Raw genomic sequence first — 25,381 nt, forward strand, 5'->3', positions numbered from 1 at the left:
CTCCTAGCAAGAGGTAGAGGAATGGGGAGGGGCGCTTCCCCAAAGTCCAGAGCCCCTGCTCTGCTGCCTGTCCCCTCCCGGGGGGAGTGGCGGTTTGGAGCTCGGGAGCAGGTGTATGAAACAGACCCTCCTCATCTGGATGGCTGCCAGTCTGCGGACGGGGGCGAGAGCTTGTGTTTCAGGACTGGTTTCCGATACAGCCACCAAATGCCTCCACGGGTGTCGGAGCAGGAAGGGGGTGCCCGACGGAGGCCCGGAGGGATGAAGCGTCGTGGCTGGAGGCCGTGACGCTGTGGGCAGCGCCAGGCAGACCCGAGGGCCTGAGATCTGGTGTCATATTCCCGCCTCCTGGCTCTGTGTGTGAGTGAGAGAGATCTCGCGCCTGACCGCTCTCTCCCCGTCGCTCCAGTGGGGCAGGAGGGCAGCTTACCCTTCCTGGTGAGTTGGGGAGTATGACTGGGCTCGTGGGGCGAACTGGGCCTCACTGCCCCCAGGTGAGGGCCGCCCAGGCCAGCACTCACAGCAAAGTGCGGGACGTCTCTCTACCTGATTTTGGTATCCGTATTGCTTTTCACTTTTTTTTTTTTTTTTTGCAGTTCGCGGGCCTCTCACTGTTGTGGCCTCTCCCGTTGTGGAGCGCGGGCTCCGGACGCGCAGGCTCAGCGGCCATGGCTCACGGGCCCAGCCGCTCTGCGGCATATGGGATCCTCCCGGACCGGGGCACGAACCCGCGTCCCCTGCATCGGCAGGTGGACTCTCAACCACTGCGCCACCAGGGAAGCCCTGCTTTTCACTTTTATCTAAGGTGATGCTCGCACTTTCACATGCCAACTTTGATCTTTTTCCTCATTTCCGTGAAAACTTGGGTGGGGAAAAGAGGGGGCTGCTATGTCTGGGGGCCCCAGAGGCCTCCAGGGACACCAGTGCAGGCTGCCATATGAAAGGAGCGTCCGTTGGCTCCTTTGGGTGACAACATGGGCCAAGAAGGTTGAACCCTGGATTCTTTCCCCCGTGGCCACTGTGGGCTGGCAGACGGGGGAGACGGACGTCCCCACCGCCCGGGAGGCCAGGTGGAGGGCCGGCGGGCCCTGCTTAGGCCTCAGCTGCCCCCGAGGGGCTTCAGGGAGTTCACCCCTCCCAGCTGTCACTCTAGCACTTACGGTGAGAGCCTGGCTCCCTCGGAAATAAACATGCCACTCTGAATTTAAATGACCTGTCCTTCTGGGAGGTTCTTCAGAGCGACAGGACTGTTCAAACATGAAAAGTAAAAGGGAAACAATGTGATAGTTCAGAAACCACTGTTTTTGGGGGGCTGCAAAACTCAAACAGCCCGCAGGCAATTCCTGGGAGGAAGGGCCTTATTTTGATCTGCGAAGCGAGAGGAACATTGTTTAACAAAGTTTCTGCTTGACGGGAAGGGAAATCTTACGGGAGCGATGTTTGCAAGGACCAGGCCTCAGTGAGGCGGTGCATGAAGCAGAAGTAATCGTTTTATGTGTGAAACTCCGTGCGCAGAGCAAAGATGGGAAAGTAGAGGCTAATGGGAACTGGCCTGACCAGGGAGAGGGCTAGAGGGTGGCGGGAGCTGGTCCCGGCGCCGCTGCTTTGATTGAAGGGAAGGCAAGAGGGCAGCCCCACGCTGGGGGGTGAACGTAGGGCAGGAGCTCTTCCCTCTGCTACTGCCCACATGCCACGCCCCTCCGAGCCAGGCCGGCCCTGACCACTCCCCCCCATTCTGCGTCATCTCTGCATCTGCTCTCTGCTCTGCAGTGGCACCTGTCCATGCTTGAGCCAGGAGCATAAACCCCAGGGCTTCTCTTTCTTTTCTTTTGTTTTTTTGGCTACAGGGTCCAACCTAGAAATCATGTCATAGCTGAAGTGAGGAGATTTTAAAATCTGCTTGTTTATAACTTTTTGTAAGTAAGTTGAGGACAAAGAACTCTAGTTTCCTGTGATGTCCTGAGTAATTATTTATCGTCCATCTGGTCTACCAGGGAGTCTATGGGTTTCCTCCTAAGCCTTAGAAAGATACCTGGCTAGACACAGCCTGCGTTGATTGCAACCTAGACAGCTTCTACCAGGTGGTAAAGGGTAGATCCAGTGAGTGGGGTGGGGGGGGGGGGGGGGGGGGGGAAGGAGGAGAAGGGAGGGGGGGGGGGGGGGGGGAGGGGGGAGAGGAACGCGAGCTCTCTGGAAGAGCATCATGGGTGATGGGTATAGAGCCAGGAGTCCTGAGGATGATTTTTCTAGAATTTTCTGTAGAACAGGTAGACTAGAATCTCCCTAGCACTCATTCTGGAGGAAAATTGGGGGTAGGGTAGTTTCTTCACCTCTGTGGTCATTAATCACTTCTGTGATAAGAACTCGAGGTCCATGGGAGCCTTTTGTGTGCTTCTTCACACACTCCAGTGTTCCATTTCCAGCCTTTCAGTCACGTCAAAGAACTTGTCATTTTAACTCCTTGGGTATTTATGCTCCCCTCACAGACCACTGATAAAGTTAACATGTGAGAATTTTTAAGAATTCATTTTGACCCAGTGGGCCACTTGTAAATCCTGTCATTTCTGTGCAGTGAGTCATGCTGGACAGAAATAGCCGTTGTGGGTGGAATCCGGGTAATCTCAGCACACATGCAGAAGGTGGCAATTCCCCTTCCTAAATGCAGGCTGAACATCTGCCTTAGGGCCCAGCTCACGATTCACCTTCTGAGCAGGAAGGCTGTAACCAAGACACTGCCTTGCCCCAGAAGTCACAATTTACGCGTCTAATTTTTAATTTTCCTCAGCTTAGGTCCCGGAAGGATATATTAAATTCGCTTTGTGGACCCCATTAACTCTGAGCTGAATAATGATGTTACTCTAGGCTTACGATCCGTTTATAGTAAATTCTCTCTATAGGAGACTCTAGGAATCCTGTATTCCTCCATGACAGAGTTTTAAGTCAGTGCATCAATGAAAAGGTTTTTACTCAATTTACCCAAACGTTATTCGTAATTAACTGACATTAAGAGCCCATGCTCGCCGAGGTGGCGAATAGCAAATGAGGACTCTGGCAAGAGAGGATATTCGTTATGTGGCAGAAAACCCAAATGGCTTATCACTACCTCTGCGGTACTCTGGCTAACTCCGTGGTTAAAGTGGGTAATAATGACTTATAACCAATTTTTATTTTTTCATTGTCTTGGTAAGATGACCAAAGCCAGATGAATAGTGTAGGGAAAATCTAGATAAATAGCCCAACACGTGCATATATGCAAAGCAGTGGTCTCTCTTTTATAAGTTGTTTTAGAAATTAGGAAGTCATTAACACTGCATGGCAGACTTTCTTATCTACGGTGAGGGGGGCTGAAGAGCTAGAAACATTGGCGGGCAGTGTCGGATTCAAGACACATGCCCTGTTCGAGGGTCGGGGGCATCTTTATATAACGAAAAACGCATGTCATGACTCCAGATTATGGCAGCTTTGGAAAGACCCATGCCCCGAGGCAATGGCAGTGGTAAGGAGTGTTGCCAGTATTTCCTGGGTGGTGTCATTGGGAGACTACGGGATACAGTGGAGGGTACTTGCTGACACGGCATCTCTGCTCACCTGGGTTTGAGCCACTACTGTGAACTTGGGCAACTCATTCAAACTTCTCTAAATCCCTTCTGATTCCCACTTCTAGAATTTGATGCATTTTAAAGGGTGCTGGAAATCAGCTCACCCCTTGGAAGGAAAGTGGGGTAGAATCTATCTGGGTACCCGTAGAAGGGGGAAGAGCTCTGCGGTCCTTCATGTACTCCCAGGGGTGGGCTGGCTGCACTCTGCAGGAGGTCAGATGGCACCTGAGGCCGGGGATGGGGAGGGAGGGGCCGATCCTGGCCCGGGGGGGGGGTGGGGCCTTCTCCTCCTTCGCACTATAGCAAGTGCGCGGCTGTGGGCGCTGCCCAGGTGGGTTTTGCCACAGAGCGAGCACGGTGCGGATCAGTGCCTTCCCGCTGCGTCTTCTGGAGCCCTGCATGCAAAAGCACCTCACTACCAAACGTGCAACAGAGAGCTGGTGGGAAGCAGCCGCATAGCACAGGGAGATCAGCTCAGTGCTCTGTGACCACCTAGAGGGGTGGGATAGGGAGGGTGGGAGGGAGGGAGACACGCAAGAGGGAGGACACATGGGAACATATGTATATGTATAACTGATTCACTTTGTTATACAGCTGAAACTAACACACCACTGTAAAGCAATTATACTCCAATAAAGATGTTTGAATAAATAAATAAATAAAATTTTAAAAAGCACCTCAGACAGCTGATTTGCTGTTCAGCGGGTGAGAGAAAGGGCTTCACTTGGGAGCAGGCCAGGATAAAAGGAGAAAGAAAAGGTGGTGCATAGAGAGCGCGGTGGGCATGGCTAGGGCAGCATCACAGGCAGGGGTCTCCCCTCATCTTTAAAGCGCTGGGGGACTGGTGCCAGTTCAAGGTGGTTATAGGCAGGTATTGTACTTATGCGCAGGTCCACACTTGAAACCACACGCGATGGTTGTGTAACGTGCGATGCATGTAAACACCTGAATGCACATTTCACAGGATGCGGCAGCCGCATACCCCCTGCCCAGAAGACTCCGCTCTGAAGATACAATTTTCACCTACAACGTTCTTCTTTGCCTGCATTCAGACATGACTTCTGGGGAAAGCAGTGTAGAGAGTGAAAGCAGGAATCCGCATGTGTTTTTCTGGCTTACCCCCGTTTTGAGTGTGTTAGCCTCTAATTCGAGGAGAAAAAAATAGACCCTTCGGCTGAGTGGAGTGACCTGCTTCTTCCTCTTCTGGATCAACGTTATCAAGCTGAGGCTGTCACTACAAAGCCAGTGTGATGAAGCCTGCCTTTTCAGACTAAACTCAAAAGCCTTGGCTGGCCAGCCTGGGATCGCTGATCTAAGCACCCCCTAAACAAGGCGCTCTAGATGTAGATGGAGACATCTCCAGGACGCTGGGAGCCTACCAGGCCCAAACTGATTGTTCTAATCAAGAGTTTTAATTGAGCACTTATTGCCAGGATCACAGGAGTGAGGCCTGCTGTCAAGGAGTAACGGGTAGTATGTGTTCTTCCTTCTCCTTCTTCACAGTGATAATGTTTGGCTTTGTAGGGGCGCCCTTAACGTTTTCCTAAAGCAGGCCACGGGAAGGGTTCCCCGTGAAGCGCACACCGTTGAACAGGCCATGTGGCCGGTGGACACCACAATTAGAAAAGAAAAGAAAAGATATGATCAACTGGTTGCAGATGAACCAATACCGCAACAACTGCATCTGTTTACATCCTCCACCCCCAAAACACAAAAGCCATCCTGGCTGGCCCAAGGTTTTAAAAAATATATAAACACACACACACGTTGGGTTGGCTTTTATTGGAATGCCTAGATGCAGTCTATAGTCATCAAGTCATGGAGAATCAGGTCACATATAAAGTTAAGAAGGCGGATGAGAAGAACAATACAAATCAGACCAGAGTTACATCTCAAAATATCACGAGAGCGTTTTGACTGGCTGCGCCTAAAATACTTTGAATATTCATTTCTCTTTTGTAAGCGAATTCTTTTCATTACACAGTCCCCCACCTCCCTGCCAACTCTTAGAAAAAGGTCTTTTGTTTACATATTCCCCAAGGTCACTATTTCTCGTAAAACCATGTCCAGATCACAAGTCTTTTGACAAAGAAATAGCTCATTATACCCGCTAACAAGACACTAATTGGGTTGATTTGACTTCATCTAAAATAAGCACCAGGAGATACTCCAAATCTGTTACTCAGCGGTGCCAGTGTGAAGGACCAGAGTCCACGTCAAGAGGAGGGTAAGGCTGTGACTCCACTACGGTCATGTGGTACAAGCTTTCCATGGCCAATACATTAGAAACACTTCGGAGAATTTAGGCTCAGAGCCTCTTTCAACCAAAAGTACTTACAGCATGCTAAATGCAGCCCTGCAGAGACGCCGTGGAACAGAGCTGCAAACACCTATGTCAACAGGTAGAAAATAAAATGTAGAACAGAGCCATGTGTATGTGGTTTGAAATCTCATAGTTTTCTAAATTTGGGCTTCATAATACTCGCCAAAGGATTTCCAGGATAAAAAATAGTACTGCTACTCTGTGCTTTCATTCTACTAAAATATCGGCATTCATCAGATTAATTACTTCGGTAGCTACCAAACACACAGACGGTGATAGCACTGCTACTGGACACTCAGTAGCTATCTTGAACTTTCCCAGCCAACACGCCTACTGTGCAATTTAGAGTACGTGATACAAAGCAGTTAGAACGTTATCTCCAGTACATCGCCTGGACCTTTATATGTGCGACATGTTCACTCAGCTATGTTTTACCGCCGTTATACATAGAGGAAGACAGCGTGTACGATAGCCCAATGAACTGAGAAAGGTTTTCTGCAAATATCTTTGCGGCTGAATTGCGCGCTCACGAAAGAGACGAGCCAGAGCGGCCAGAGGCGCACGGAAGTGCGGGTGCTCGGCGCGCGGGCGCGCGGCCCGGCTGCCAGGTCATTTCCCGCGGCGGCTGCCACACCCGGCGTCCCAGAGACAGACGAGGCTGCCGTTCAAACCAGCTCCCGGGCAGGCTGCGTCGTGCGGGCTTAGGGCAGCTTTTGCCTCCCTTTCTTGTCCCTCTTGGTGACCCGAGGGTCCAAACTCGAGACCGGCCGAGGGACCCTGACCTTCCCCATCTGGCTCTCTCACCACTGCTCGGTTTCTGCTCGCTTCCCTGGATCTGAAGACACATGTTTGTGGTCACGACTGCATCAGCCCCTTTCCTGCTCACAAAGGTTTCCCGAGCACCCGACGGGGTCTCTCGCCTCCATCACGAAATGAGGCTTCAAGGAACGCTAACAGTAGAACCCTGGGGTTAACGACACCAACTCCCCACGGACTTCCAGGGCCGAGAGAGGGCCAGAGAACTCCTCCCACCCCATTTTGGTTGTTTTTGTTGTTTTGTTTTTGTTTGTTTGTTTTTGTGTTTGTATCTTCCGTTACATTCCACCAGCCTTAGTTTTCTACCGTGCCTCTTAGCTGATAACGGTCGAGGACACTGGCCTGATGAAAAAGAGAAGAGAAAGGAGAAGTTCTCTGATGAGCCAGCCACCCACGTAGGACTGCACTGTCCTACCGGTCTAGCGATAGAAGGTGGCACATTTTTTTCAACCTGATACAAAAATATTAACACTTCCGGACATTATAGGCATAAGTCGTTATATCTCTACAATATAATAATTTATACTGTACAGCTATAACAGATAACAAAAGGTGCAATCCTTTTTAAAAAATCACACAGTTCACATGTTTTTATCGTTTTATTTTTAAGTATAAACCTTTTAAACACTTTACATAAATTAACTCCTCTGAGACTAATATTTGATGTACAGTAAATTGTAATTCATATAAAAATCCATAAACAACTTGTCTCACATAATTTACAAAAAAATCAGGGCTTCCTTTGCTCATCATCAGTGACAAGGATTCTGTGTGGGCCGGTGTTTTTCTCCGCGAGGCACACCACGTTGGCCTCGTAAAATCCCTTAGAAATCCCCGCCCCCGGCAGAAGTCACTTGTGCCAATGTCCTTTTACAAAGCAGCACTGGGGAAGCAGTCGGGTTGTCCAGGAACAGTAACTCTGCCTCACATTCTAACATTGACAGGGATATACATCACACCCTATGCAGAGAGACTACTTCTTGTAAGCAAAGGTCGACAGCTGGGTAATATCTGGAAACACTGTATGCATCTCTACCTTCTTTAAACACAGTGCCTCGAAGAACGGCCCGGGGCAAAATGGTTGGGCTTTTTTTTTTTCCTTTAATGATCTGTTTTCCTCGCAATACTTTCAGTCCAACTGAGTGCAGCTATATGCGTATGTAAACATATTCTTTAAAGCCGATCACCTTTAAGGTCATTCAGAAGAAAGGTTTTGTTTTTGTCTGTCTGCTTTGATTGGGGGGGGGTGTTGTTTTTTTTTTTAAGAGCAGTCTGGCTCTCCTCGGTGCCGGGGAGCCCCCTCGGCTCGCGCCCCAGACACATCTGCGCGGGGGTGGCGCTGCGCCTGGGGCTGGAGAGGCAGGCGGCCCCGCCGGTTCGGCCCCCGCGCGCGCGCGCGCTTCCCCGCCGCCGGCTCGGGCGTTACCTGCGGCCGATCTCGCTCTGGCGGAGGAACTGGATGTTGTCCGCGCTGTCTGCCAGCTCGGGGTACTGCTCCACCGAGAGCACGTAGTAGCCGTCGTAGCCCTGCACCCTGCCGGCGCTCAGCAGCTGCCGCTTCTCGCCCTCCGTCCAGAGGCGCGCGCCCTCCTCGCCGTCGCGCACGCGCTGCTGCTCGCGCGCCCAGGCCCGGGCGAGCGCGCGCTGCCGCGCCTGCTCCAGCACGCGCGCCCTCTCCTCGTCCAGGGTCGCGCCGTAGCGCACATGCAGCGCCAGCGCGCCGAACTGCAGCTCCACGTCCGCGAACCTGCGGGTCCTGCCGTTGACCACGGCGGTGGACTGCGACACGGTCACGTTGATGCCGTTCTCCAGCGCCCGGCGGCCGCTCGTCAGGCGCAGCGTGCCCAGGTCGCCCTCGGGCGTGCTGGTCTTGATGAAGTGGTGCGTGTCCCTGCCCTCGACGGTGAAGTGCAGGTCCTCCAGGTAGAGGGCGCTGTTGAGCACGGCTGCCACCTTGATGCAGTCCTCGTCGGCGATGTTGAGCGCGTTGGTCTGCACGCGGCCCCGGCTCACGGCCAGCATGACGCCCTTGCCGATCAGCGACTTAACCGTCGCAAACCACAGCCACGACGGCGCGCCGCTGCCCTGGCGCGCGCTCCCCCGCACCTCGGCCATCCTGCCCAGGGACAGGAAGGCCTTGGCCTGCCTCGCCACCTGCTGCTGGACTCCAAACGTGGGCTGAAAAGCGAAACAGAACAGGAGGGCGCTTTAGAGAACAGCCTCCGCCCGGGCGGGGCTCCGGCTGCGGGCAGGAAAAACGGAGGGGCGGGGAAGGCGGGGAGCGGGGGGCTGGGGAGAACCTCCGTCGGCTCTTGAGAGAGGCCGAGGCTTCGCCGGCCCCCGGGGTCCTCCCCCTCAGGCTGATCCCCAGTGTGTTTCGAAGGGCAGAGCGAGGTGGTAACGCCATCACGCGCGGTGCTTAGCAAAGCGTTTTCCTTTCTAATGGGGGCGAAGCATGCGGGGCTTTTGCCTTCTCTCTCCGTTTCCAGATGCCCTTTTCCCAGGCTCACCCCACGTGCGGAATCAGCTTATCGGGGCGTCCACCCCAGCACCGTTCTCCATGGCAGGCTGGCGAGAAAGCACCAGCACCCAGGGGAAGGCTGGAAAGCCTGGGAGCGCTTAGCGCTGGCTCACCGCGCCCCACTTGATACGCTTTGAAAGGCGTGTGCTTTAATTCAAGCAAACTCGGCACCGTCTCCGGGTGCACAGTTTGCAGCTGCATGTGACCACTATAATCGGCCACGATGGGCGGCGCACAGTGGGACAGCTGGCAACGAGTGTTTATTACTTTAGGAAAACATTTATTTTTTTTCGCAGACTTAGGAGACAGTGGGCCTTCGACATTGGCAAGGGTTTTAAATTGGGGAATTTTAACTCGGGCAGCTCTTATACCACCAGATGTTTGTCTGGCCAGGGTTTCCCCAAATGGAAACGTGTTTCGTTTGCAGCAGTGAAGGCACATTTGTTTGTCTGCTCTCTGGGCAGCCTTGATGTCTTTGCCTTCGATTCCCTAAGCTGTCCTTATGGTGTGCTTCTGAAGACAGAGAACCTGAGCCTGACTGAAAAGGCTGCCTAGGAAAAAGAGTTGGCAGTCCATTTGTACAGTGAGACTTCAGTGTTTTCAGACATGTTGGGAAGTCATCTGCCATTAGGACGTGCTCAAAGGCATTAGTAGACTTCAGGATGTCTTCATGGCACTCGATCAGTGCAGATGTATTTGCAGTTAGAGTCAAAATGGCTCCCAGGTCCTGGAAACTGGATGGGTTTTACTTTTTAAATGTAAAGGTGACATCTGAAAAAGGAATTGCTTTTATGTTAAGCATGAAACATGTACCAGAAAGCAGAGGTATTGGAACTGTGTATAACTTGTGTATGTGTGTTTTAGCCAGGATTGCCTTTTCTCTTTGTATTCATTGAAATTCTAGGAAATTGGTCAAGGGGCGGGGGTGGGGGTGGGGAATGAATCTTTCTAAGAAACTCTGCGCTCTCTTCTTATCATTACGGGGTAGCCCAATTTCTTGACCTTTAATTATTCTTGCTTTAAGCTAGAAATTCTGGTGTTTCGTTGTTGCATTCCTTTCTGATCTCTGCATGGTGGGAATTAAAAGTGCCACTTTCTGAAATGGCAGCTTTGACTTTGCAATTTTCCATTCTTTCTCCGTTTCTTTTATTTCCCAGAACAGTTCCAGGCTTCCTGCTCTGTTCTTTTCAGGAAAATTCCATAAGCACCTAGTAGTAGGTGGTGCCTTACCAGAGGCCATTTTATTTTTATTTTTAATCCTTTCCCTTGAAACACTGCCAGTATTTTAAGGAAGTGGGACTTTGTGGCATTGCTTGCGAGCTGCTAATTTGTGACATGAACCCCCCCGCCCTCCTGTTTATTGTATCTTTGCCTTAAGGTCCCAAATACTATAAATGTGCGTTCCTGGGGTTCTCTGTAGAAACCCTGCACTCAAAAATGAGCTTTCGCATTTTATTACCTTTTGATAATGCTTTTCTCTGTTTGTATTAGCATCACTAAAACCAGATTTAAGCCTGTTTCACAGGCCCCTGATTTGCTGAACAGAAATGCAAGAGGGAAGTGGTGCTTTCTTTCCTGAAAGAGTCAAAAAAATTAAAAATGGTCTTTGGTACAGTTTTCGCCCGGGTAGTCTGATTAAGCAGGGGAAAATAAGGTGCAAGTAAGCCCTTTATCACCTTTTCATGGTTTTGCTTTTTGTCTCTTACCGGTACATCATCCCACTGCTGACTCTTCACCAGTTCGTAAGAAGGCTCCGTTAAATCAAATTTGGGGACAGGGAACCCAGGAATAGCATTGTGCAGATGGAAGCCAAATGTCACCAGCCAGCTGTTAACATCTAAGAAAAGAAGGGTCCAAATGAAAGGCTTAGAGTTTATCTTGTGCTTTCCTGCACTGAAAGCCTTACCTTAAAACCCCACATTCGCAAACAATGACCCTGAAAAGGAGCCCACGTTTGCCATCGCCCTACAGTTAAAAACTGACTCAGACCCAGCAATCCCACTCCTGGGCATATACCCTGAGAAAACCATCATTCAAAAAGAGTCATGTACCACAACGTTCATTGCAGCTCTATTTACAATAGCCAGGACATGGAAGCAACCTAAGTGTCCATCATTGGATGAATGGATAAAGAAGATGTGGCACATATATACAATGGAATATTACTCAGCCGTAAAAAGAAAGGAAATCGAGCTATTTGTAGTGAGGTGGATGGACCTAGAGTCTGTCATACAGAGTGAAGTAAGTCAGAAAGAGAAAAACAAATATAGTATGCTAACACATATATATGGAATCTAAGGAAAAAAAAGTTATGAAGAACCTAGGGATACGACAGGAATAAAGACATAGACCTACTAGAGAATGGACTTGAGGATACGGGGAGGGGGCAGGGTAAGCTGTGACAAAGAGAGTGGCATGGACATATATACACTACCAAACGTAAAATAGATAGCTAGTGGGAAGCAGCCGCATAGCACAGGGAGATCAGCTCGGTGCGTTGTGACCACCTAGAGGGGTGGGATAGGGAGGGTGGGAGGGAGACGCAAGAGGGAGGAGATATGGGGATATATGTATACGTATAGCTGATTCACTTTGTTATACAGCAGAAACTAACACACCATTGTAAAGCAATTATACTCTAATAAAGATGTTAAAAAATACTATTTTCAGACATGGTGACAATAACTTCAGTAGCAGAACGAAGTGAGACAGGGCTGCAGACAATGCAGATAACAGAGACTCACCTCGACAGAGGGGGTACACGGTCCCTCATGCGGTGATGGTGATAAAAATGCGAATAACGACGCCCAGAAGCACGAAACAGACAGCGTTGTTGACAACAAATGGCATTGGTAGTTAGTAAAGGCTTGTCTTAAATAGAAGTTCAAAAGCGACTGCCCAAGGATATGCAGGCTTCCACCACCCATTTCCTATTAATAAGAACCCTGAATTGTGGGTAGGAAGATCAACCTTGATTCTTAAAGATGAATGGTGAAAGCTGGCCAAGCTGGCCAAGGGCACAGGCGTTCTGATCCCATCAGTTCTGACTACACAGGCTCACTGTGCACAGGTGGAGACAAACTTTGGGGGAGAGAAGAGGCTGGAAACCTTTAAGATGGTATTTTAAAATATCACCACGTGATTCCAAAAGCCGTTAAGCTGAAAATAAGGCTTTGATTCTGTTCCGGAGGTTATAATGTTACAGAACGAGGCAGCAGGCTTGCAGCTGTATGAGTACAGTTGGGTGTAGATTATTTTATATATTAAGCACATTGCTGGAAACCTTGAAATTGCATTTCACCTAATATATTTTATGCTGCTCCATCTCTCTTGATGTTTTTCAGAAAATGCTGCTGTGGCACTCCCTGCCGTCCACATCGCTAGGAGAGGATGAATCCAGGAGCTGTGGGCTTTCCAGCCTTTCAGCCACTGTCAACACCTCTTAAATAACCAGTGGTAAACTGCTTGTCAGAATGATGGAGGGCCACTTGTTCCCCATTTCCTTCTCCAGGGCACAAACTCTCACTTCATTGCCAGGCTGGCAGGTCCCTTTGTGCAGGCATCATATAGGCTATAAACCCAGTGGTGTCCTCCCTGTTTTAAATGGAGGGTTGCTGGTGGTGGAGGAGGATAGAAAGTAACACACTTGTGTGTGTGTGTGTGAATGTGTGCGTAAGATTACAGGGGGCTTGTATGTTAGAGAAAATTCTTTTTGGATGGGGCAGTGCTGGGGGCAAAGGTACTCCTACTATGAACAATGTCTGTGAAGCAGTGAAAATCAGAGGCTCCTATCAAGTGTTGAAAATTACTGCCCAACAAGTGGGACGTGAAGGCAGATAAGTACGGAAAACCCTGAAGGAGAATTCCATAAGGCTGTTGCTGAATCAGGACGCTGAGAGAAGGGACATGGAACTGGCTCACGAGGGAGAGGGCTACGAAAAGCCCAGGAAAGCGGGAGGCAGATGCGCAGTGAACCGGGGGTGGAGAGCTGCGCCGAAAACAGACGTCTGGGAACGCCTCAAGCACTGGGCGAGAAACAGACAGCCGGAAGGAGGACCCGACGTGAGCCAAAACCAAACAAAACAGAAAACTCCAGAATAACCTTCCTCTAGGAAACATAAATATAGCCAAGAGGTTAATTATGGCAGAGTGTGACTCAGGAATGGAAGGTGGAAACAGAAGGCTTCAGAATCCCTGCAGCAGAGCACGAGGGAAGATCTCGGCTCACCAGAGGGAACCCTCGTGCGCTGTGGGTGGGAGTGTAGACTTGTACAGCCGCTAAGGAAAACAGGGTGGACGTTCCTCACAAAGCTACGAACAGAATCACCATCGGATCCAGCAGTCTCTTCTGCATATTTATCCAAAAAATACAAAGACACTAATTCGAAAGGATACATCACCCCTAGGTTCATCGCAGCATTCTTTACAACAGCCAAGATATGGAAACAACCTAAGTGCTTATCAATAGATGAATGGATAAAGAAGATGTGGTATGTGTACACACACACACACACAAAATGGAATATTAGTCACACAAAAATGAAATCTTGCCATTTGTGACAACGTGGATGCCTGGACCTTGAGGGCATGACGCTAAGTGAAGTAATTCAGACGGAGAAAGGCAAACATGGTATGACTTCACTCGTATGATACAACAATGTTTTTTTTTTTTGGCCGCGTTGTGCAGTTTGTGGGATCTTAATTCCCTGACCAGGGATTGAACCCAGGCCTTTGGCAGTGAAAACACAAGAGTCTTACCAACTGGACCAGCAGGGAATTCCCCTAACTCAGATGATATAAAAAAACCAAATAAATGACCAAACCAAACCAAACATGTAGATATAGAGAACAGAGTAGTGGTTACCAGAAGGCCAGGAGGTGGGGAGGACAAAGCGGGGAAACGGCATCAACTATGTATGGTGACGGATGTCACATAAGTTTTTGTTGGCGAGGACGCTGTCGTGTGTACAGAAGTAGAAACAGAATGTTGTACACATGAAACATATAATGTTGTAAAGCAATGTTACCTCAATAAAGAGTAAAGAAGCTGCTCGTTAAAGGGAACCAGAGTCACGCTTGCAAGGACTTGTCTCTGTTTCACATCCTGGTGCTTCTGTGGTGGCAGAAGGGGAACTCAATGTTTTAAATTGGATCATGCACTAAATTTGGAAAGGTCTTCAATCTATACCCATATTGGCAGAAAAACTTATGTGTTCATTAGCAGTGCCACCGTACAAGAACACTGCCCTCATTGGTGATGAAGACAGTAGCATAAGAGGACAGAACTGAGGAGAGGAACGGGATCCACTGGCTAAGCATCACTGCCCCCAGGCGACAGTGGGGAAGAGGGAGTTAACACACCTCCCAGGGACGGGCTGCTGAGTCGTGTGGTGTCGTGTTCCTTACTGGTTCCTTCATTAGAACTTGACACACGTGTAAAAGGAAAACCTGCCTCACACACTTGTGAGGCAGAACTGCACACGCCACTGTATTTAATACCACAAAGTAGGCATTGCTCTCCCCATTTTACTTTTAAGGAAACAGACTCAAAAAGTCATGTGACTTGGCTATAAAGCGTTGGAATTGGAACTCCAATTTGGGGACTCCAAGTTCCTCGTGTTTTCTGCACCCCCATGTCCCTTCCCTTCCTTAAGTGACTGGATTGCATGTCATTTCAGAAACCTGTGGTCTTGGGCACTGGCAGGCAGAATGGGAAACAACGAACTATGTCTCAGTGTCCCTCTGTGGTTTCTCCTTGGTTTCATTTAAAAGGTTAGGCATTTGATTTTTTGTTTAGGCATTTGATTTTGCATGAGGGAAGCGTACTGTTAAACTACCGGCCGTTATTTCGTGGTTAATCCAGTGATTAAAGTACTTGGAAAGGAAAAACAATTACACTTACCTGTGATGTAGTCTTTCACATCATGGATTTTGCTTGCAGGGTTGTTATTCCTAAACATATACAGGTTAAAGGGAGCTGGGTCCTTCCCAATCCTTTTCCAGATTTCTATGTCAGGCGTTGTCCATCGTCCTGCCAAAATGTCATAATCCCTTTCTCCAAAGTGGATTAATTTTGTGAGTGGGTCATACAAGCCACCATGAAATCCAATCACCAGCTGAAAGTCAACGTTGGAGTCAAAATAGATTTCGCCGTATGCGGTGTACTGAATCTGTTTGAGCATAAGCCCGTTGCTGCTGAAGACAGCCAGTGGTGTCCCTGTGTTGTCTGACGCGATGTAGAATTCGTCCCCGCTGCTGATTTCCATGGCAAAAAGATGTCCTTGGAGATCGTAATAGAGGGAGGTGATCTCTGAACTCGAATGGTTGTAGACGTGAGTAATCCTGGTGGGATAAGTGAGGTCCGCGTAAAAAAACTGCAGGTGCTGTCCCAGACTGGTCTTGCTAGACACACGCCTTCCCAGGCCGTCGTAACGATAGATCACGGTCCAGCCGCTGCCTTTACTGTACACTCGGGTCAGAAGCCCCTTGGAGCTGTACTCAAAGATCTCTGTGCCTCTCTGACGCAGGAAACCATCTTCGTCCAACCGGTACTGAACATCACCCAGTCGGGTGATCCTGTCCCGCAGGTCATAGCGAAGAGGCGTCAAGCGTGCGCTGTTACTTGGGTTCAGTAAATGGAGGTTTCCGTTCAGGTCGTAGTTGTAGCGCCACATGATTTTTTCATTTAGATAAACTGTCTGGAGCTGTCCGTCAACATCATACTCATAAGCATATTTGGTAGTGTTGGCGAAGGGCCCTATTTTAATCTCTCTCTTGGTTACCCGACCCATGTTATCATACTGAATTGTAATCCAGTACATGAGTGACCTGAAGATCTCATACTGAATTTCCTTGATGCGGCCGTGAGCATCAAAGTGCTTCGTGTAAGTCATTACAGCTGTGGAAATGATCTGGTTAATATCATAATATATAACTCCAAATTTTCCAAACTGCTCCACTTTTCCGGAAATGTCATCGAACTGATAGAGGTCAATGGGCAGCGGAGTTTCATTGATGACACCCTGCATGCTGGTCACCCGAAAGCTGTTGTCATAGCTGTAGTCGAATCTTGCGTTCACCATCCCATCTTCACTGAAGCGGAAGATCTGTCTGTCAATGAGAGGCCCAATTTGCCTGTATCTGATGGTGCAAATAAAACCATCGCTCTGGAGGTTTACCGTTTTGAGGACTCCTGCCGTTTCATCGTAGGTAAAGCTGACTCTCGTGCTATCGTATAAGATTTCTGAGAGCCTGGTCTGCCTCCTGTACTTGAATAAGACCCTCCGACTCGTACCCAGGAAGGCCGTCTGGAGAAGCAGCCCCCCCTCGTTGTAGTCCGTGATGACGGAGGCGTTGCTCTCCGGGGGGTTGTATATGTTACGGTAATAGCCGATGGAGCGGATGGTCTGCATTGTGTGGCGAGCCACGCTGGGCATGGTGATGGCCGACAGCTGGTCCCACATGTCGTACTCGAAGATGTACTGCCGCTGGCTATGCAGCAGAAGCACCATGGACTGCAAAGAGAGGACACACCGTTAGCCGGCACTCGCGAATGGCGGAGGGGAGCAAAAGCAGAGGTAGTGACCACAAACGTGCAAAACACTCCACTTGAGAGAGTGGTTTTCATTCCAACTGGGTCTCCTCGACTTTCCACGTCGCTACCGATTTCCTGCCTGATTTGCCTGGCTGCTTAATCGTGAGGGGCTCTGCAGTGAGTGTCTCAGGTCTCAGGACCGTACCTTTTTTTGGTTTTTTCCAGGCATTCATAGCCAAGCAGAAGATTGTCCATGGATTCTGGTAAGTCGTAATATGGGCACGAGCAAAGCTGCTTCAGAGACAGCATTTCAAGGGGAAAACAGCATATGGCAAGTGCAGTCCTGTCCATAATTAGCAATTATTTAGTAAGGCGGCTTTTCCCCCTCATTTGATTGAAGAAGCACTCAAATCGTGTTTTAATTTCCAGTGCATTTGGGGAAGGAGCAAAGCATTCAAAACATTACTTTATAGAGAAGAAATATAGGGCTTCCCTGGTGGCACAATGGTTAAGAATCCACCTGCCAATGCAGGGGACACGGGTTCGAGTCTTGGTCCGGGAAGATCCCACATGCCGCGGAGCAACTAAGCCCGTGCGTCACAACTACTGAGCCTGCGCTCTAGAGCCCGTGAGCCACAACTACTAAGCCCGCATGCTACAACTACTGAAGCCCACGTGCCTAGAGCCCGTGCTCTGTGCCCCGCAACGAAGAGTAGCCCCCACTTGCCGCAACTAGAGAAAGCCCGCATACAGCAACGAAGACCCAACGCAGCCAAAAATAAATAAAATAAATTTATTAAAAATAAATAAAGAAGAAAGATAAAATTAGCCCAGAATGGATCATGGGTACCTAAAGCATCAACAGCAACAAACACTGCTACAAACACATCACTCGGTGAATGAGAGCTGTCAATGCCCTTATTAGGAATACGGATCCAGATACTCTGTTTGTCTGCAGATTCTTAAATGGCATCTGTAATGACAGGAACATCTGAATTCTGAAATTTCCTTTTGTGAGAACCAAATCAGACTTGTACCTCAGGTGCGGGGAGGATGGTTCCTGGGCTACAGACTTGCTTTGGTGCTAAATTATGAGGTGAATAGATAGACAAATAAAAATAAGCTCTGGGGCTTCCCTGGTGGCGCAGTGGTGGAGAGCCCGCCTGCCGATGCAGGGGACGCGGGTTCGTGCCCCGATCCGGGAAGATCCCACGTGCCGCGGAGCGGCTGGGCCCGTGAGCCATGGCCGCTGAGCCTGCGCGTCCGGAGCCTGTGCTCCGCAACGGGAGAGGCCACAACAGCGAGAGGCCCGCGTACCCCCAAAAAAATAAAATAAAAAAATAAGCTCTGCATATTTGGCAAGTAACTGCAGAAAGACAAAAGACAATGTATTAGGCCAACACGAGACAAGGCCAACCTGGAGGCTGGTTAGGTAGCTCTTGCCGTGGTGCAGTGCGTGGGCGGTTCTATCCTCTGAGGAAGCCCCCTCTAAAACCTGGTAGACCGAATGGAAGGATGGCCAAACTGGGAGGTGGTTAGATTAGGAGCCCACTTCCCCACCTACCCCCCGCACCGGGACTCGCTCTTTGCTTTTGACATAGAAACTCATAACCCTGTGTCCAAGGCTCATTCTTTGCTCCTTCTTTTTTTTTTACGCGGGCCTCTCACTGTTGTGGCCGCTCCCGTTGCGGAGTACAGGCTCCGGACGCGCAGGCTCAGCGGCCATGGCTCACGGGTCCAGCCCCTCCGCGGCCTGTGGGATCTTCCCGGACCGGGGCACGAACCCGCGTCCCCTGCATCGGCAGGCGGACTCTCAACCACTGCGCCACCAGGGAAGCCCTCTTTGCTTCTTTATCGTCCACCATTTTCAGAAGCAGTTTGCCTGACTTACGCTTCTGCAGAACCTCCTCTCTGGGCACATCTAGGGGCAATTTTTGTGCGCAGACTCCGCGGCAACAGTCTTGAGACTTGTTCCTGGTGGTCTGCAGCCTTCCGAGGAAGCCTGGACCGCTGCCGAATTCACAGGCCCAGGACCCAGTGCTGCAGAGTCATTCAGAATCACAGCTCACGGCAGGTAGTGCTACTCCTTACTTGGCCGTGTTAAGTTCGGGCTTGGGGTGCCTATCCTAGCGAGGAAACGGAAATAGTCTGGGTGGATTTTAGAGATTTGGGAGAGGTGGTGAGAAAGTGCTCGTTGGCTTTTCTCATCCCTGTTGATACGTGGACGTGATCTCGGTCACTGCTGGTGTCATTTTGTGACAGTGGCCCTTACCAGTGACATGCCCCTTTGCTCCCTTTAAAGATTTTTCAGTCACATTATGGTCACTACTCTCAATTTTGGGGGCCTGAGAGTTTATTTTGTTTATTTATTTATTTAGTTTTGGCCTCACTGCTCGGCTCACGGGATCTTAGCTCCTCGAGCAGGGATTAAACCCACACCCTAGCATTGGCAGCGCGGAGTCCTAACCACTGGACCGCCAGGGAATTCCCAGTCTGGGGGTTTATATTTCTGTTACTCTTCTCTGTAATGCGCTGAATTTAAATTGGGAAGAGTGTTGCAGAATGAGGTAGTGTTCCACTCCCAGCAACTTCAGGCAGGAGTTGTCTCGGGGCTTGTAGGTTGCAGGATGAGCTATTCTCCAGGTGTCGGGATTTGCTCTCAGGAAGGTAAGTGTGGAGGGGGCTTCCTCTGTGCTCTCTCAACAAATAACAGCCGGAGGACTAACCATAGCGTGTGATGACGAGTCTGGAGGGAAACTGTCACCTAATGGGTCTCCTCCGTTGTCTCAGGGGTGCGTCTCTTCTAAGGAGGGCACATAGGCGGGTTTGCAAGAGGAGAAATTGGCAAGTAGGGTGGTAGCTGGAAGCACTGTAGAGTTAGCGGGCTGCCTGAAGGTGAACCCTGAACACGAACTGGTCCTCAGGAAGAGGAAGTAGCCAGGACGGCTCAGGTGCAGGGGAGAGGTAGGTCCAGAGCATCTCTGGTGGAGACACCACGGGGCGAGTGAGCGCGACAGTGACGTGCGTGTGAGTGTTCGGAGGACAGGGTTATTCTGTGTAACCGAGGAGGGGGCAGGCAGTGAGGCTGGGAGCTGTGTCTGTGCCTCTGCTGCCGTGTGGCCCCTGGCAGTGTGGGTGCACTGAGCTGAGAGGCACCCAAACGCAAAACCAGTGCGAACCTGCGTCTCAAAGGCAGGTGAAACCTCCCATGAATATGCTTCTTGGTGGATTCTACTTCTTCAGAAAGGAACTACAGAGGGGTGGTCTTTTCCTCTATTGTTCTTTCTTCTTTTTTTAAAAATATTTATCTTTGGCTGCTTCGGGTCTTAGTTGAGGCACATGGGATCTCTCCTTGGGGCGCGCGGGCTCAGCCGTTGTGGCGCGTGGACTTAGTTGCCCCGTGGCGTGTGGGATCTTAGTTCCCGGACCAGGGATCGAACCCGCATCCCCTGCATTAGAAGGAGGATTCTTAACCGGTGGACCACCAGGGAAGTCCCTCCTTTTTCCTTTTCCTTTCATTCTCTCTTGACCCCAGTCACTACCCGAAAGCTGGCATCTACGACCTGGCATTCTGCACACGTATGACTTGAAGTCTTGTTTGGTGTTGTGCACAGGTCCCAAGAATGGCTGCCCTTTACATGCAGAAGAAAGGGGAGAGGCCACAGAGGACCAGACGCGCGGCTTTTTTAAAAAACAGCCTCTTTTGGTTACTAATGCATAAGTCAGGTGTATGTGCTTTTTATGGTTATGTCGAAGCTCTGCGGGCAACAACGCAAAACTGACAGCTTTAACTGTGTGAATGCGTAAGGCTCTTTCTCAAATGAAACAGCTCGCACGGAGATGATTTACAAATGCCTAACAAGCTCGAGGTCTAATTTGTGAATGTTGTTGACGCATGAGGTTGGCAGGTGGGCGCTGTTGTGGCTTGTGTGTTCACAGCACAAATCACGTAAAAGGGTCTCGGAGAGGAGAACCTAACTGAGGAGAAACAGCGTGGCTGATGCAGAAATTCATCAGTGCTCTACAGCTGTGATTTACATGTGGGCACTCAGAATAACAAGCGGGGCTCAGTCACGTGACACTGGTCCCCCCGGAAGTGCGCTTGGGTGACTGCTGGAAAATACCTGTGTTTACCCTCCGTGTGCAGGCGTACCTTTTCCAAGTACGTGTAACTCCATGTTTTCCCGTCAGCAAAAACCCGGGAAACGATTCTCCCCTGTCCGTCGTAATCTACTTTCTCGCTCGTAGTTCCCCGCTGGACGCTGGCCACTTGACCCGTGGGTGAATAGGTGACATTGACGGCCATCAGCTTGCTGCTTGGCAGCCAGAGAGTCGGATGCCCTGAGGTGTCATAGGCGATCCTCAGGAGGAACTTACGGTGGTCATCATAGATCTTTTCTGTCTTTGTTGTTCGATCAAAGTCAACTGAAAGGAGGTTTCTGCCATTAACCTGTTACCACGCAAACAAGAGGATAAAATAAATCACGCCGTTCCAGTACCAGCCCCTTATTACCCCTCAGGGTCCCCACTATTGTTTAAACACCGCTTATGATGATTGATTCTCTTTGTCAGTAAACTAATTTAGCAACTTCTTGGGCACAAGTGCAAGGCAGTAGATTAACTGCTCTTTTAAAAGGTTTCATTAAGCAGAAATACAGCCTGGCATTTGTTCAAAACCTTTTCAATTAAATTTTGTAACCTTAAGCAACTGATAAGAAAAATGCCGAAATGCATTTGCTTTCAAGTTTGCTCAGAAGATAGGAAGGTGGTAAACCTGACATCTCTGCACATTACTCAAATCCCTCCCCCGCCCCGCCCAGAAGACATTGGGAAATAATTGCTTACTAGATTAATCATGGCTACATTAAATAAAACGGTGGTAAACGTGATTCTAGCCCTTCGAGGAGCAGTTAAGAGCAGATAATGTGGAACCCACATTACTGTAAATTATTAATTAGTTTAAATAGCGGGAGGTTACAAACATGACCCTTGGTTTTGGCTACGTGCTGAAGTGTCACAATTTTTTGGAATGCCTTTTTCTTTGATAACATCTGGTTCACTGGCAAGGACTTCAGATCCTTCACTCCCACATCTACAGTCTGACCACTGTGCTTACTTTACAAATCTAGCCCCATGCTGTTGTCGTAGGGTCTCTGTGTCACGTCCAGAATCTCTGACTACATCTGGCTGTTACTGTCTGTGGTCCAGGGCACACACCAGCCAGCATCTGCTACTGTGCTGGACACGTGGCCTTGGTTAAATTCTACTTTACACATGGTCTACAGTGTTTGCAGAAGACAAGGGCCAGTCCATTCTTTGGTTTTCTACTGCACCTTTGTGGTGATGGTGGCTTGTCCATACCAAAATGCTTATTAACTGTTTGGATTGTTACAAGTTAAATGGGAAAATCTTAATTTTACTTGACCATGTCCTAGCTAGAACCTTCAAAACAGACAGTGCCAGCTGATCACTTACACACACACACACACACCACTTATACACACACACACCACTTATACACACACACACACCACTTATACACACACACACCACTTATATACACACACATATATACCCACCACTTATACACACCCCCCCCCAATATATGTAAACATACATGTATGTCCATACATAATATACACGTATATTTATGTAAAATCTGGGATAAAAATTTGTGCCTTGTATCACGGCCATTAAACAAGGCCCATGAAAAAATTCTCCTTAAGCTTTATTTAAACTTTTCCAATTAGCTCTTCAGGGGGAGGACTGTGAAGTCCATGGAAGGGTAAAGATATCAGCTGAAAAGAAGTTCATGCCTAACAGGCAAAGTGGTCGGGGTCAGGGTGCCGGGGAAGCGCCCAGATGATTCACAACGAATGAGAAAGCAGAGCCCTGGATGCAAGTGAGGAGGCCTTAAGTTTTCAGTTCTGTCACTGCAGATCCAGCTGATGCAGGAAAAAGAAAAACCCCTCGAGCCATAGAGCAACTGGTATGTGTTGCTGTGGGGTGTGCACCTGTGTCGGAGGGGGCAGCCAGGAGTCCGAAAGCCCCATTTCCACACACCACAAGGTCTAGAAGCAGCGAGGCCCTGGGCTCTCAGTGAGTTTATATGATTCTGACCAGCCAGCTGAAGGCTTTCCAGGCTTCTGTTTTCCCAAATGGAAATGTCTGCAGAATAGCTGCTCGGCCGTCTGTGAATGTTGTGAGACTTGATGAGTTTAGGTTTGCAGGATGCTTTGTGTACCTTGGAAGGAAGCTACTAGCTTACAAGGACGTATTTTGAAGTCTGAAGTTTTATAGATGTGATTTGATATCAAAGAGCTCAATACTGAACTGGCAGAATCCAGCTCTTCAGCTTCTATTTGCACACTTGTGATGCCTTAAGGAAGAGGCTTTGCACAATTTAAATGGTTTCCTGGGGCTCTTGTTTTTCTCACATTGTGATTTAAAAACCAAAACAAAACAACAGAGCGTTTAGGTCTGCCCTCCTTTTTCCGTCCTCAGGTTATTCCAGGCTACGAATAGCCAAGCGAGGCCGCCTGTGTAGTTAGTTTCCATGGACGGCAGCCCGCAGTCGCACCCCATCTGTTTGCGTTTTACTTGTATTCATTTTAATTTGTATCTCGAGTCTTTATTGCCTTCCTGAACCCTCCTTTGTCTCTGCAGAATTTCCTACGGGTAGAGTACAGGGAATCTGCTCTGCAGATCCAGTATGGCTGCTTGGTCAGGAAGGGAGAAGGGCCAGAGGCAGGCCTGGGACCCCTTCTTTGCATGCCTGCGCCCACCACCGGGCTTCTGATTTGTCGCTCTGGTTTGGGACTCTGGCTGCACGACACCAAAGCGTCCAGGAGAACATCTAACGCTGCCACATCACGCATGTCACCATATGGAAACATCTAGAAGCACCGCGAGACCAAACATCTGGATAGCAGTTAACATTTTTCTTTTTATCCAGACAAATGCCTCTCTTGTGTCCTCCAACTGAAGAAATGAGGAAAGAATTAGAATGTGGCTGTGTTTTTCTCCACGTTCACAACACAAGCCAAGGTTTTAACTGTTCTTACTGTTTCCAGACACCAGCCACTGTTATTCAACAGGTAACATTTCAGAAGATACTAACAGATGTTTCGTTTTTTTCCATCCCTCTCAAACCTGCCTGCACGTTCTCCTTTGGGTGTTGCAGACAAAATGCGCAAGTCAAGGGACGTTTCCATCTGCAACACCGTCCGCTGACTGCACCTGGAGGAAATCACAACTGTTTTGCAAACTTTTTTTTGACAGTCATAGAGGACCAGCATTGTTGCCCCAGTGGCCTTTTAATAAATATTTTTAACATAAAAAAATATCAAGTTACATTGAGTAGTTCACCTAAGATGAAAAACCTTCTATCAGATCGTTACGATACCTCCAGCTACATAAAAATGAATCCAAATGTTGTGTCTGGATAAAAGCTCACCATGAATTCCTTTGTGATATACAGCGTTTCTTTTTTTTTTTTTTTTGCGGTACGCGGGCCTCTCACTGCTGTGGCCTCTCCCGTTGCGGAGCACAGGCTCCGGACGCGCAGGCTCAGCGGCCATGGCTCACGGGCCCAGCCGCTCCGCGGCATGTGGGATCTTCCCGGACCGGGGCGCGAACCCGTGTCCCCTGCATCGGCAGGTGGGCTCTCAACCACTGCGCCACCAGGGAAGCCCTACAGCGTTTCTTTTAAGTAAGCATGGAAAATCCCCATGTTCAAAGATCATGTCCAGCATGCCTGCAATCAATCATAATGCCCCTTTGATATCGGGAAGTGGGTAGTTATTTTCCCTCTGTAACGCTTGAAAAACTGAGGCACAAAGAGGTTAAAACAATGTCTGTATGTTTGACGACACAAAGCACAGTCAGCCTGTATTCAGGTATCCAGACTGTTTGTGACACTATCTCAACTCCCTGGTGTCCTTGTTAGAACATCAACTGTCTGCAGGCGGTTCTGTGTCCCCTCCACACGTCAGCAAGTGCTAACTGTTCTGCACCATCCCACTCTAGGCCCCCTGCCAGTCAGACGAAAGTGAGATACAGGACGGCACACAGACGTGATGGGCATGATAAGAGTTAAATAAGCTATCATATTTACGCATGCCTCGAAACACCCTTTCGGCCTTCAAGTTTCGAGAATTTCTTTTTCATGTAATCCACTAAATGTTTTCCTTTAAGCATCAGAATTCTGGGCAAGTTTAGAAGATGACTTTTATTATTAGGATAACATAACAATTTTTGGGAATTGATCAAAGGCTGGTTCTAAAGTCCAACACTGACAAAAATTAGGACTGTTTACCAAATACTGTAAGACAAGGACAAGCAACTATTATGCATGTCTTTTTTAAAAAAAATGTAGGTACAAGCGAGTAAGGTAAGGAATTGTCTCATCTTTGTTCTGTTTTCCCACATCTCTGCCATGATTGCCTCTGCTGGGTATCCCTATGTATCCAACCCCCTTTCCCTTAATGCAGTTTCACAGAAAATGCTTTCCATGTTGCTCATTTCTTGTATAATTTTTCCTTTTGTACTCCTTGGCTTTTTTTTTTTTACTTTTTAAACCACTCCAT

At 49.0% G+C, this 25,381-nt stretch overlaps 1 protein-coding gene across 1 annotated transcript in view; it reads right to left on the reverse strand.

Annotated features, from left to right (window-relative positions):
• Positions 1-5,362: 5,362 nt before the first annotated feature.
• Positions 5,363-25,381, reverse strand: part of TENM3 (teneurin transmembrane protein 3) — a 434,963-nt gene continuing 414,944 nt past the window's right edge. The window contains exons 24-27 of the mRNA XM_027122504.1: positions 20,947-21,243; positions 15,162-16,773; positions 10,966-11,096; positions 5,363-8,916 (exon numbers count right to left, since the gene is read on the reverse strand). Coding sequence (XP_026978305.1) covers positions 8,161-8,916; positions 10,966-11,096; positions 15,162-16,773; positions 20,947-21,243 — 2,796 coding nt within the window. The 3' untranslated portion in view covers positions 5,363-8,160. The remainder of the gene's footprint in view (positions 8,917-10,965; positions 11,097-15,161; positions 16,774-20,946; positions 21,244-25,381) is intronic.

The sequence above is a fragment of the Aethalodelphis obliquidens genome, unplaced genomic scaffold (genome assembly GCF_003676395.1).
Source record: "Aethalodelphis obliquidens isolate GAN/ISIS:26980383/991018 unplaced genomic scaffold, ASM367639v1 scaffold25, whole genome shotgun sequence".
NCBI lineage: Eukaryota > Metazoa > Chordata > Mammalia > Artiodactyla > Delphinidae > Aethalodelphis > Aethalodelphis obliquidens.